The sequence below is a fragment of the Odocoileus virginianus genome, chromosome 16 (genome assembly GCF_023699985.2).
Source record: "Odocoileus virginianus isolate 20LAN1187 ecotype Illinois chromosome 16, Ovbor_1.2, whole genome shotgun sequence".
In the NCBI taxonomy this organism is placed as follows: Eukaryota; Metazoa; Chordata; class Mammalia; order Artiodactyla; family Cervidae; genus Odocoileus; species Odocoileus virginianus.
Window position 1 is genome coordinate 9790936 of NC_069689.1, and position 13668 is coordinate 9804603.

Here is a 13668-nt window from a genome sequence, read left to right on the forward strand (position 1 = left end):
GCGTGGGATCAGGTGCTGTCAGTGCTAAGCGGCCTCTAGGTGTCAGAGATGCTAAAACGTGGGGAAAACCGTGGACAGTGATTGTAAGATACTCACTGTTGGAACATGAACCCTGATTTCATAGTTGCCTTAGCATTGAGGAGATACAGTCATCCCTTGGTGTCTGCAAGGTACTGGTTCCAGCAGCCCCGCAGGTACCAGAATCCATGGATGCTCAAGCCCCTTGTATATAAAACGACTCAGGGATTTAGCCAACCTCAGAAACCTCGGATGCGGGACCCGCTTACAGAGACCCAGGGGTTCGGGGCGCCGACTGTGTGGCGATGACAGTGATGGTTGATGGCCGTAAGTGCTCACCGCAGGCCAGGCACTGCCCCTGGCCCTTGAGAGGAGTCAGCTTATTTCACCCTGAGAGCCTGTGAGCAGATTCTGTCATGATCGCATGTTCGGGATGGTGAAAGGGAGGCATGGAGAGACGAGGGACCCGTCCATGGCTGTGGGCCTCGTCCAGGATGGTCTGGGGTCAGGGCTCGGGCAGCGCCTGCTCTTGCCCGCTGCACACGGCTCTCTGGACAGCCCTGAGTGGACCGGGAAGGTGTGGTGGCCAAGGCCACCACCAACCACTTTCGGGCCACATGGTCTCCCGCCGTGGCTCCTCTGTCTGTCCTCCTCGACAGACTTGGCCACCCAGACCCTGAGACTCTCCCCCGGCAGCACACGGGCCGCCTTCTGGAGCACAGGCTGTTCCAGGTCCGGGGGATTGTCTTGCCACCTTAGGGTTATACCGTTTAGAGCCTGTGAGTGCACCAGGCATCCTGAAACAAATCCGTGACTCTGGGCTGTGAGCCAGGTAGGAAAAAGCAGACCAAGCTTTGTTTGACTGTAAGCGTAGCATTACAGTTTGTTTCCATGAGGAGCTCAGGCAGTGTGTCTGAGCTATGGAGCATTTTATACAAGGGGCTTGTGCATCCACGGATTGTGGTACCCGAGGGGCTCCTGGAACCAGGACCCTGCAGACACCCAGGAATGATTGTGTTTCCTCAATTCTAAGGCAACTCTGAAATCAGGGTTCATGTTCCAGTCATTATGCAATGTAACAGTTTTGCATGCCATTACTGTGTCAGATTAACTCAGTTATATTTTTATATTTGATCAGATCTGAGCCACTGAATTGTAAGATGCAGTATTTTTTATGTACCAACAAAAAGGAAAAAAAACATTGCCACTGCCGCTCTGACACATATCTTTCTTTTCACTTAGCAATTTTAGTTCTGTCCTTATTAAAGGAAATTGTTCAGAACTATTGAGACAGTTTCCACCCACATCACTTTTGCGCATATATGAAAAGGAAGTAGACATGACATAAACCCATTACGGCATTGCTAACTCTTCCTTGAAACATCCTGATGTGGCGTGATCGCTGAGCGTCTTCCTCACTTTGTCCATCTGTGCTGTTGAGGGTGTGAGTGATGCAGCAGCATTTTCGCTGGAATTTCCTGAAGCTGATGGCACCACTGTTAGGTCAGCGCTGGTGCTTCTGGGAGGTGCTGTCCAGTTCTGTGTCCAGGGAGCACACAGGTGTCCCCGATTGCGCTCCAGGCCAGAGCACGCACAGCACCGTATGCATCTCACGGCGGCAGGTCCTGGTCTGAAAAATGGGGGTAATCATAGTGTCTGGCTCTCAGGGTAGTTGTGAGGAGTAAATGACAGGTGTGAGGCGTGTGGAGCAGCACCCGGCTGGCCTGGTCTTTAATCAGCGTAGGCTGCTGTCAATCACCACACCCCCACCATCATCGCGCCACACACAGCTGGTGTGTGCCGGCTCTGGATTCCTGCACTGGCTCGTCCCTGTGCTGGGAGCTCAGCTCCACTCTAGAAGTGAGGAAAAGAGCTTCCAAGAAGTCAGAGCACTTGCCTGAGATGAGCCAGCTTCAGAGAGCAGAGCTGGGGAGCTTCCCTGGCTGTCCATCCAGTGGTTAAGACTCTGCGCTTTCAATGCCGGAGGTGTGGGTTCGATCCCTGGTCAGGGAACTGAGATCCCACATGCCGCATAGTATGGCCAAAAAATAAGAAACACAGCAGAAGACGAAGAGCAAAGCTGGGAGGCCCTCCTTGAATGCGGCCTTGTTGAGACAAGGGTGCTGGCGATGGCTCCGGCTCCATGCTGAGTCTGACACCCCGCCTGCTTCCCTCTGCCTGTCGGGACCTCCAACCTCTCTGAGAATCGCGTGCTGTCCCGCGGGGCTCTCTCTTGGAAAATACTGATGGCAGACACGTGCTCGCAGGCTGCCTCAGGGCCTAGCCTCTGGGCCCAGGCGTAGACTGTGGGCCACTTGGCCGCACCCTGGTGGGCCCGGCAGGCACCTCGGAGCCTGACCCGGAGAGCCAGGCACAGCCTGGGGACAGGGCCTCTTGTGGGAGGGGCGTGTGTGCTAGATTTCCTGGTGCAACGCAGGTTACACTGAAGGCCACAGCTAATCATTGTGTTCACTTTCAATTTTTTGCATTGCTGATGTTATGTGTGACATTCATTAAGTGCCTTCTTAATGAGAATATTTGGTCAAAAATTATCTTGGAATAATTAATTTGGCTCAGTGAGCCAGGGAAATACTGTTTGCAGTCTGCTGGCTTCAGTAAAGGGTCACATGAGGAACCTCAGGGCGTTTTATTAACAGTATTTTGTCTGCTTCAAGGTGTTTGTAAGCAAGAATCTGGTGGGAACCAGATACCATCTTGCATCCGGAAACTTAGGATCTTCTTTTGGGGGAAATACTGTGAAAGTCGATAGTCCCTCCTCCTTGTCGAGGCTGTGGACTCTCTGACTGCTCAGAGCAGTGGCACCGTGGCTTAGGCAGGCCCCTTGTCCCCGGGGTGTGCAGACAGGAATTCCCACGGAGGGATGGGAAGGAGTCACGGCCTTGCCCCCACGGCTACGAATGGGTAGAGGGGGGCAGCCCGGGAGGAAGGCAGAGTCCTCCTGCCCTGGGGGCAGAAGGCAGTGAAAGGTCAGACTCCTGGCTCCCCCGCCTGCTTGTGATTCACTTGGGCTAGGCCTGGGCCTTGGAATCTGCTTTATGAAAGATCCCTAGGTGATTATGAAGATTGGATGCATTAGACTTTTCCTAAGAGTCCACCTTCCCTGAGTTCAGGTTCAGATGAAGGTAAGGACAGCTTTATGCTATAATTAGGATGTGGCTGTGTGGATGTGGCTGGGAAGGGCGCTTTTAGGAACAGAGTACCCCCGGGAAGCGGGAGAAGGGGATGGGCTGGAGCGACCCGTCAGCGAGAGGGAGGCGTGGCTCCCGAGGCGCACGGCCAGGCCCCGCAGCCAGCCCGTTCTGGGAGCTCGTTGGAAAGGCAGCTTTCGGGCCCCACCACAGACCTGCTGAGCCAGACATGCCAGGCAAGGACGGGGAGCAGCCTGTGTCTTCACATGCCCCAGGGGACTGGGGGCCCTCGTCCTGAGAGCCCTGAGCTGGGGGGAATCTGCCACCGGGGTCTGGGGAGCCCTCCTCGTCCATGGGCAGCGAGGACAGAGGGGACAGGACCTCACAACACTTCAGCCAGCCTCACGGGTGACAGAGAGGGAAATTTTGCTTTCTTTTCACCTTTGTACAGGTAATTGATAAAATTATTACAGAATAAAGGAATTATAAAATTCCTCAAGCTGTGGGAAGCCAGTAGTCTTAGTTTTAATTCTTTTTAATTGTGGAAAACTGATGTGAAATAGAATAAAAAGATTATAGTATGACATGGAAAAATTGACTGCACTTAGACATTTTGTAAATTGTTACTTTCTATCATTAACATAAACATTCTTGTTATGCAGGAAAAAGAAAACATTAATTTTTCAACAGAAATTGCAAATTTAGGACCAAAAATGTCAAGTGGGCCGTGTGCTCATGTTGGCTTTCTGAATTATTAGGTGAGAGCATGTGTTTCTCATATTTAAAACCTAATAACCTAGAAACACAGACGTCTGAGATTAAAATCAAGTTAAAATGTGACATCTTCAAGAACACGGGTGTCTGTGGTACTGGCTGTCATTCAGTCGCTGAGTCGAGTCCGACTCTTTGGGGCCCCGTGGCCTGCAGTAGTCCGTGGCACTGGAGGTGATGTGCGGGGTTCTAGAACATCACGAACACTGCAGGAGTGAGGAAGGTGTAGGTTGCAGGCTGTGTGGATGGGTGCTCAGCGTGCTGCAGGGCATGGTCAGTATTGCCAGTGTCTGCTCCCTTTTGTGAGAGGAGCGTGTGGGCTGTGAAATTCAGTCATTGGTCGTCTTCTTTGATTGAGAGAACGTACTTCTGGGACTTCCCTGGTGGTCCAGTGGTTAAGACGACACGCTTCCACTGCAGGGGGTGCGGGTTCAATCCCTGGTCAGGAAACTTAAGACCCCATATGCTGGGCAGTGCAGCAGAAAAAACAAAACAAAACTGTGATCTATTATTCCCTTAAAGACAGAAATCTCCATCTAGACAGGAAGCTGAGGAAAATGCTGGATTTGCAGGTGACTCCTGCCATCTCGGGCTTGCCAGGTGGCTCAGTGGTAAAGAACCCTCCTGCCAATGCAGGAGCCACAGGAGACGCGGGTTCGATCCCTGGGTCAGGAAGATCTCCTGAAGCAGGAAATGGCAACCCACTCCAGTATTCTTGCTTGGTAAATTCCGAGGACAGAGGAGCCTGGCGGGCTGCAGCCCATGGGGTCGCAGAGTCAGACACGACTGAGCGCGCGCGTGCACACACGTGGCCTGCCATCTCGTAGTCACAGTGTGGAGGAGTGCGCCCTGCAGGCCTGCCTGAGGCTGCGTGGAGGCCCCAGACCGAGTGCCCCTGGTGATCGCTCAGCACCCTTCTCATTGCAGAGAAGGCCTGGTGCTCTGCGATTCTGAATGAGATCATGTCGGTATATAGAATTCTACATGGCATATTTTGTAGATGGACTCCATATTTCCTAGAACTGTTCCATTCTGTTTTTCACTGAGAAAATTGGAAATTTTTGCACATAATTAGAAATGGGGATATTGGTAACCATATTTGGCTGTCTCCTTGATTGCAAAGGAAGAAGACACCCGTTATCGGAGAAGAAAATTACTCACTACATGTACCAGCTGTGTAAGTCTCTGGACCACATGCACAGGTACTCACGTGGAGACTTGGAGGCTTTCAGATTGATAAAATGTGTTACCATTCATTAGAAAATGCAGTGTGAAAGGATTGAATGAGGTGCAATTAATTCTGTCCTTCTTTTCATGTTGAATGCAGAAATGGAATATTTCACAGAGATGTAAAACCAGAAAATATATTAGTAAAGGTAAGAACTTTTATATGAAAAATTGATATCAGAATGAAGATAGAATAAAAAGCTTTTCACTGGATATGCTTTCAGTCCCAGTGGATGTCATGTTTGTTATTTTTTTTCCCCTTCAGTTTGGGGAAAAGAATCATTAATAAATGCCATCAACATAACCACACGTCTGGAAAAAGGCACCCTTCTTATATACTGTGTATAAAAATAAACTCCATTTATTGATAAATTATTCTAAATGCTGTAAATATAAAAGGGGAAGAGGCAGGATTTGAGCTCAGGTCTGTCTCAAGGGCTCAGAAGCCCTTAAACTGTACATGTGTAAAGTGTACAGTTTGTTAGGTTTGGGCATTTGTATATACCCATGAAACCATCATCCCAGTCAACAAACAAAGCCACTGCCCCCAAAAGCTTCCTCTTGCCTTTGGTAACCTTTGCCTTCCTGTCCCTTGTCCCCAGGAAAGACAAGCTGACTTTCTGTCATAATAGAATTACTGTGTCTTCTAGAATGTTCTATAAATGGAATTACATGGTATATACCCTTCTGTGGTCTGACTTCTTTCACTCAGCATCGTCCTTCTGAGATTTGTCCGCATTGTAGTGTGTGCACGCCACAACTTTTGAAATTGTCTTACAGCTCCTGGATGTTTGGTTGTTTTTGATGTTCTTCTATTGCTTTGCATTTCAATTTGGGAGGTTTCTGTTGGCACATCTTCACAGTCACTGACTCTTTTCTTGGCTGATGAATCTGTTGATGAACCTATCAAAGTCATTTAAAATTTTTCTTCCAGTGTTTTTTTATTTCTGATGTTAGCTTTTGATTTTTCCTTAGGGTTTCCATCTCTCTTCTTACATTTCCCATCTGAACTTGCATGCTGTCTTCTTTTTCCCCTGGAACCCTTAAATTAATCATAGTTTTTTTTTTTTTAATTTTCTGTCTGATAATTCTAAAATTCTAAAACCTGTGCCACATCTGAGTCTGGTTTTGATGCATGCTTTGCCTCTTCAGACCGTTGTTTCTTGCCTTTTTATGTGCCTTAATTTTTGTTGACTGTACTGGGAATGGGAAAAAGGGACAAGGGTTTCAGTGTAGGTTTCTTCATCGTCTGGCCGAGAGAAGTGCTATTTAATGTGGCCTGTAGCCACGGGTTCCTGCCAGAAACTTCATGTTTATTGACAGCATGCATTTTACGACTTGAATATGATAGAGAGAGAAGATGGAAGAAACACCTTGAAACCTGTTTGAGGCATAATGGGGAATATGACCAGGGTGTAGAATTCATCTGTAGACTTACACTGTGACTTAAACATTTGCACAGCCCAAAGACGTTTTGCAGACATTTTGAAATGTCTGTAAAACATAGCCAGAATATTTGTCAATGTGATCCACTGGATAGAGACCCCACTTCCTCATGGGTCAGCGGCAACTTCACAGATGCTTACAGAGCCAGCACTCTATGGTTTACAAGCTCGTTTAGATGCCGGGCGTCCTTGTGTCAGCGCGCCAGTACCTGGAATGGCCTGTGTGGTGGTCGCTGCTTGGTGAGACGTTCCCTGTCCCCGTGTCTCCCCGCTCGCAGCAGGATGTCCTAAAACTCGGGGACTTCGGCTCGTGCCGGAGCGTCCACTCGAGGCAGCCATACACCGAGTACATCTCCACCCGCTGGTACCGGGCCCCCGAGTGCCTCCTCACCGACGGCTTCTACGGCTTCAAGATGGACCTGTGGAGCGCGGGCTGCGTGCTCTACGAGATGGCCAGGTAGCGCTGGGCCCCTGGGGCAGCACCCAGCGGCTTCCCGCTCTCCTGTGCGCCTGGGACGGTCCTTCTCGTGTCGTGGCTGCCCTTGAACCTGACAGGAAGCGGGCGGGCTGCTCTCCTTGTCTGCCCAGCATGGAGGGAGGAACACTGTCAGTTACTCCTCTCCCAGCGGCCGCCCAGCCCTGGGTGGCCGAGCCTCTCCGTGTGGCCTCATCAGCGGTATAACTGATGAAGCCGGTGAAGAAACGGAGCCAGGGCGTGCTCCCAGCGCCGTGTGGGGCCTGCCGTGCCCCTAGTCTGCCCTCGGAGTCCAGTCATTCCCACAGGCTCTCAGGCCCCAGGGCTGAGGAGCAGCAGGAGTCCAGAGTGCCCCAGCCCTGAGCATGCTGCCCCCACCCCAGCCTTGGCTCCAGCTCTGGGCAGAGCAAGGCCACAGCAGAGGCCGGGAAGGGAGGAGGGGGCGCACAGCAGAGGCCGGGAAGGGAGGAGGGGGCGCACAGCAGAGGCCGGGAAGGGAGGAGGGGGGCGCACCCTCCTGCTCCGGCAGGGCAGGAAGGACGGGCCGGGGCGTGGGAGGGGTGATTTACGTCGGAGTGACCTGGTCAGAAGAGCAGAGCCGGGCAAGGTGGGAGGACCCAGGGCGTCCACTGGCCCCGTGATAAATGCACAGGCCCTTCAGGGCGCAGCTTCTGATTCCAGAGCTTCCCTGTTGATAAGTGAGTGTTATTTTTGGAAAGGAGACCGGTGGTTTCGCTGATGAAGTTCCAGCAGATGGTCTTTTCTCATGTGCTGAAGTCCCTTGGCTTCCCTGGTGGCTCAGGCGGTAAAGAATCTGCCTGCAATGTGGGGGACCTGGGTTCGAGCCACAGGTCAGGAAGATCCCCTGGAGGAGGGTATGGCAACCCACTCCAGTGTTCTTGCCTGGAGACTCCCCTGGACAGGGGAGCCTGGCGGGCTACAGCCCATTGGGTCCCAAAGAGTCGGACAGACTGAGGACTAAGCGAAGCACAGCACAGTCACTCGAGTCAGTTTGGAGGGCGGTGAGAGGCGCCAGAGCCCTTTGACCCACAAGTCCCAGCTCTGTGAAGGCTCGGAAACCGACACGCTCCGTGGGCCTCGTTTGTCCACGCCGTCTGGCCTGACCCGGCCTGCACTGTTGTCGACTGCGCTCCCCCGGTGGTGAGAGGCGCTGCGGGTTTCCTCTCGCAGCTGGTGGAGGCCCAGCTGTGCAGATTCAAGAGTGGGCTCTGTGCCTTAGAAGGACCCCGACGTGGGCACAGTGGAGGAGGAAGGCCCGGGGCGGGGGCGCGTGCTGGAGGTCCCTCTGCCGCCTGGAGGGTCAGGGCCCTGACGGCAGCCTTGATCCCACCCAGCCTGCAGCCGCTCTTCCCTGGCGCCAATGAGCTGGACCAGATCTCCAGGATCCATGATGTCATGGGCACGCCTGCTGAGAAGACCCTCACCAAGTTCAAGCAGTGAGTGCAGGCCCCCGGCCCCACCCCAGGGCTCGCCCCGCCGCTGTTCCCCACGGGCTCAGCACAGCCCGCTCGGCCGGGCAGTCGGGAGGTGTCCCCGGGGGTTCACTCAGACCTTGGAGCCTCGGGTGAGGATGGCTCCCAGCACAGGCCGCAGGCCTGGCCTGGGGCAGCTCCGCCCGGTGCCCCGCCACACTGACCCCTGGGTGGGCACTTGGGGGAGCCAGGCTCTTGGGGGACCCCAGGGACATGAGGGGTGGGCAGCACCCAGCAGCTTCCAGACCCTGGGAAGGTACGGAGATGACAACTATGTTGGGGTCTTGTTCTTTTTTTAAATTTACTTTCATTCTTCTCTGGTGGGAATGTGATGTTAGTCTTTTCAAGGGAAAGTTTTCTTATATTTAGAGCATGAGATTTCATACACACACACACCCGTTTTAAAAACAGATTTAATGTTTTGGAGCAGTTTTAGGTTCACAGGAAAAGTGAGTGGAAGTACAGAGACCTCCCCTCTCCTGGTGCCTCTCCTGGTGCCCGCCGCCCTGGGGCGCACGGAGGCTGTGACGGAGCCCAGGGCCGCAGCTCCCTGAGGGTCCCTCTGCTCCCGGAGTCTGGACGACTTCCTGCCTCCCCGCCCCACTGTTAGATGTAAACTGTTCCCTTCAGCGCAGGTCCTTGTGCAGTCTTGACGCTGGACCGGCCACGTGCTCTAAATGGCGGCGTGACCGTTTATTATCATTGGGCTTTTAATGCAGGTCGAGAGCTATGAGTTTTGATTTTCCTTTTAAAAAGGGATCAGGGATACCTCTACTGACCACCAGTCTGTCCCCACAATGCCTCTCCCTCCTGCACGCCATGGTGGCCTATGATCCCGACGAGAGAATCACTGCCCACCAGGCCCTGCAGCACCCTTACTTCCAGAGGCAGAGGTGGGCACCCTGCTGGGGCCGAGGGGCACGCGGAGGGGATGGGGGGTGTGCGGAGGGGCAGGGGGACACGCGGAGGGGGTGAGGGGCGCGCAGAGGGACAGGTGGTCCCGGGAACAGTGCCAACACCTCTGGGAACCCGCCCCTCGCCCCTCTCTCGGACTTTTTCCCAGAAGGAGGCTGCAGCGGCACCGGGGAGGGGAGAAGCAGGGCCTGCGGTGCCTTCCAGTCGAGGTCAAGGCTCCAGTGTTGAGCCCAGGGAGTCAGAGCAGAGCGGGCTAGTGGGGTGAGCCCGCTCGCTCTGAGGCTCCAGAGTGAGCTGGGTGGCGTCCGACGTGGGGAGTGCCTGCCCCGGGGCATTTGACCACCCCCCTGTCACCTCCTGCCTCGAGTCCCGGAGCCCAGAGGCTGTCAGGCTGAGGCAGAGAAGGGGCGAGCTCCCCGGAGGTCAGTGGGTGAGACGCGCGTGAGCGAGGCAGCGGAGCGACAGGCTGGAGACTGGAGGCGGCGGATGCCAGGTGGGTTCTCAAGAGAGGGGCCCTTCTGTGCTCCCCACAGGGCGGCCGAGAAGCAGGCACTGGCCAGGGCCAGGCGGAAGGCCCCCGCTCCCTTCCCCGAGCGCCCCACGGCCCCAGAGCTCAACAGCACCTGGCAGAGGGCGCAGGAGGGCCGGAAGCAGGTACTGTGTGATCGGGGGAGCCGATGGCCGCAGGGACCCCCCCGTGTCTCCCAGGCAGACGCCCTGGAGGGCCCCCCACCCGCCCGGAGGGGCCATCAGCGACCTGCCGCCAAACCAGACGGCGTCTGCCCACGCCGGACATGGGCACCGGCTCCCATGGCCCCGCCCTTGCTACCCACCAGCTCCGTCCACAGCCTCGCGGCGTGGGCCCTCCCACCCCCCAGGGCCAGGCTGCACCCAGACCCAGCGCCGGTCACCTTGTGTCCCTCAGGCCACCCTACCTGGGGGCGCAGGGAGGCCACCCCTGGCCAGGTGACCCCTTGGCCGCTGAGCCCTGCAGGAGCAGCGGGCCACTGGCACTTGCTGCGCACGCTTTTAGCAGCTGTGGCTTCTCCTTGTGAGAACATCACCTCTCAGGCCCCGAATCCCCTTCACAGCCGTGTGCAGGCACCGAGCTCCGAGGTGACTGCCCCTCTGCCGTTCCTCACTCGGCCCAGCGTGTATCAAGGGTCCGTCTGCTGGGGGCCGAGCATCGGGGGTCCCTGCGGCCAGGCTGCCCTCAAGAGAGCGAGACCCTGGGTCCGGGCCCAGCTGGCCCGTGTGCACGTCCAGGAGGCCACCGAGCTCAAACCTCGCCTCCCGCTCTCCCGCAGCCTGCCCTCCCTTCATCTTCTGGGGGGTGGGGGCAGCTGCTCAGCCCCAGCCGTGGACGCTGGGACACTGGGACACTCCGCCAGCCTGAGCCCCTCACTTGGCCGCGTGACCGCTGTCCCCCCGCCGCCCCGCCTGCTGGTCAGGTGCGCGTGATTTTCTTGCCGACACCTGCCCAGGGCGCCCCCTGCAGGCAGAGCCGAGGCCCGCGCCCGGCTGCCGGTGCCTGGACCTTGCGATGGAGTCTGATGAAACTCTGGACCCTGACGTTGGAATCTCATACAGTTTTCGCATGCCGTGAAATTTTCTTCAGCCGTTAAAAGCTGTGAAATCCATTAGCTCACTGGCCACAGAAGCAGGCTGCAGGCCGCGCAGCCAACCCCGGGGGTCAGAGCAGGAAGCGAGACCGCACCCTGCCCCCGACTGCAGTCAGCGCAAGCCTGGCCTGGGAGCAGCCCCCCAACTTTCTGCCTGGGATATGGCGTGTGTGGGCCAGTCACTGTGTGGTCACACCTCACGGCCCAGAATTGTGTGAGGCAGGAGCAGTGAGAGCGCCCCTGTTGCCCTGCCTAATTCCCGCAGGGGGTTGGCATCCTGCCTTCACCTGGCTGTCCTTGTTTGTAGAAACAACCCGTGAGGCCAGAGGAGAACCACCCCCGGAGGCAGGGGCCGGCCTACCTGATGGAGCTGCCCAGGCTGAAGCTGTCGGGAGCGGCCACGCTGGCCTCCTACTCCAGCCCTGCCCTGCAGTCAGTGTTCGCCCCGAAGGCACCGCTGCTGAGACCCCTGAAGTGCGTTGGTGCTGCCCAGAAGGTGGGTGTCCCGCGTCCCCCGCCCTGTGCTCCCGCCCACCCTGGCCCCCACTGAGCGTCTGTCATTCTCTCTGACAGACAGACACGCAGAAGGACATCAAGCCCAGCCTGAAACAGTACCGCCTGCCCACAATAGAGCGCAGAGGTGGGGGCTGCTGAGTGCTGTGGCCCCCGCCCGGGTTGGCTCCCCGCCGCCGCGCCAGCGAGCGGGCCGGGCCTCCCGGGGCCCGGGCGTCCTGTCCCGGGTGAGCTGCCCCCAGACCCACGCCACCGCCTCGGCCTGGAGCCGCTGGCCAAGACAGCCGTGTCCAGAGGGTGGCTTTACTGTGTGTTCAAGTCTAATACATCTGTAAAGCCACCTCCTTCTAGGGTTTTATTTCATTTCATAATGTAAGGGTTTGGGGCAGGGATATTTTGTAATTTTTATATGAATCAGAAGAGAGAGATTATACTGTTATTATGTGTTGTTTAGGCTGGCTTCACCGCGGGCTCCGCACGCCTGTGGTCCATCAGCGCTAGTGTTTAGCACAGTTCGGCTTCCAGATTATACCACCGGAGACCCCTGATTTTATTAAAGAGTAAGCTGTTCTCATGGTGTCGGATCCTCCTGTTTGCCGAGTTGAACGTGTGTCCTGACTGTCCTTTATCCTGACTTCTGTGGGTGCATCAGGGGCACTGGCTCTGCTGGGGAGACTTGGGCGCAGCCTCCTGAGGAGGGCGCCCAGGCCAGCATGCGGCCCCGGGCCCCCGGCATGGCAGTAGGCGAGGGGCAGGCCAGTCGCCTCCATGGGTAGAGGGCACGGCTCTGATGGCCCGGGGGGCAGACAGTAGATGGGCACAGAAGACCCCTGTTTCCCCTGGTGGTGGGGGGCGGGGCAGAGCAGCGGTGGCCACAGAAAGGCAGAGGGATGGGAGGGACAGACGAGGGGGCTAGGGTAGGGGGCTGGCGTTTCACAGGCCGGGGGCGGGGCGCCCAGGAACAGGGGGAGGCCTGAGGGCCTTCTGGGCCAGGTGCATGGGGAGGGGCTGGCTTCAGGGTCCTCCCGTGTGGGGGTGGCGTCGGGCCGAGAAGGGTGGGGGGCCTGGGGTCCACGTCCAGGGTTGGGGAGCAGGAGCTGGGGGCGCTGAGGGCTCAGCAGAGAGGGAGCGGCCAGGGATGGGGCCCGCTCAGAGCCAGCTCCAAGCGAGGACAGCTCTAAGGGCAGCTCAGGGACGTCGTGACCCACTTTAAATACAGAAACGTGAAGGACTCTGCAGTGAATGCACCTGTCCCCCCAGCGTGGTGCTGGGCTGGGCTCCCGGGTGGGGCCGTGTGGCCCCTGGGCCCCCGGGGGGCTCCCCTCTCGGCGTCAGCGGGTGGGCCTGCTCTCCCAGGTCTGAACAGCACAGTCCTGCTGCCCCAGGGCTCCCGCCCTCCCCAGGGCTCTGCGCCCCGTGGGCCTGCAGTGGCTGGGCCTCCGGGCACAGGCGGCCACTTGGCCCTGCTGCTCGGGCGCCGCGGGTCTCTGTATACCCAGACCCAACCGGCTGTGAGGCGAGGCGGCCGCTGGAGAGCTGGCTCCCCAACCTTCCTCGCCTTGGGAAGGAAGCCAAGACCTGCGCTGATGGGAGTTTTTCTGCAACAGCAGCGTGATCCTGTGGGTACGTTCACGTAGATGATGGCAGGGGAGTGAGTGCAGTGTGTTCGCATCTTTTCTAGCCTAACATCACTTGGACGTGCCCCTGGTTTACTGGGATCTCTGAGAAATGTGTTTTAGGCACCATGGTTTAGAGCCTGACTGAATAAAGGCCTTTCAGAGGGCTCAAGTGTGTATGATTGTGACAGCAGTGTCTCCGCTCAGCAGCTGCACGCTGCAGTACTCTAGTCACCTGCAGGGTCGCACACAGGTGTGGGCCCGACCTGTGCTCAGAGCTGCTCACCAGCTGGTTCCATCAGGTCAAAGTCCCAAGTCATCTCATTAGCCTTTTCGCCACATGGGTAACAAAGCATTTTCACACACAACCAGAGAGTCGCGGGTGAGAGCTCTCAACGACAGAAGGTGGGCTCGTGGGCTTTAA

The 13668-nt window shown here is 56.7% G+C and overlaps 1 protein-coding gene across 5 annotated transcripts in view; it reads left to right on the forward strand.

Moving 5' to 3' along the window:
* The window catches only part of MOK (MOK protein kinase), a 42020-nt gene extending 29822 nt beyond the window's left edge, over positions 1–12198 (forward strand). The window contains exons 5-12 of one of the 5 annotated variants that reach the window (XM_020913461.2): positions 5062–5140; positions 5266–5314; positions 6889–7067; positions 8441–8542; positions 9298–9471; positions 10027–10147; positions 11423–11611; positions 11689–12198. In XM_020913461.2, the coding sequence (XP_020769120.1) occupies positions 5062–5140; positions 5266–5314; positions 6889–7067; positions 8441–8542; positions 9298–9471; positions 10027–10147; positions 11423–11611; positions 11689–11769 (974 nt within the window). In that variant the 3' untranslated portion in view covers positions 11770–12198. Of the gene's footprint in view, positions 1–5061; positions 5141–5265; positions 5315–6888; positions 7068–7575; positions 8247–8440; positions 8543–9297; positions 9472–10026; positions 10148–11422; positions 11612–11688 lie in introns of those variants that run through there. The other 4 variants (XM_070477797.1, XM_020913462.2, XM_070477798.1 and 1 more) reach the window with 4 other exon arrangements.
* The last annotated feature ends 1470 nt before the right edge of the window (positions 12199–13668 follow it).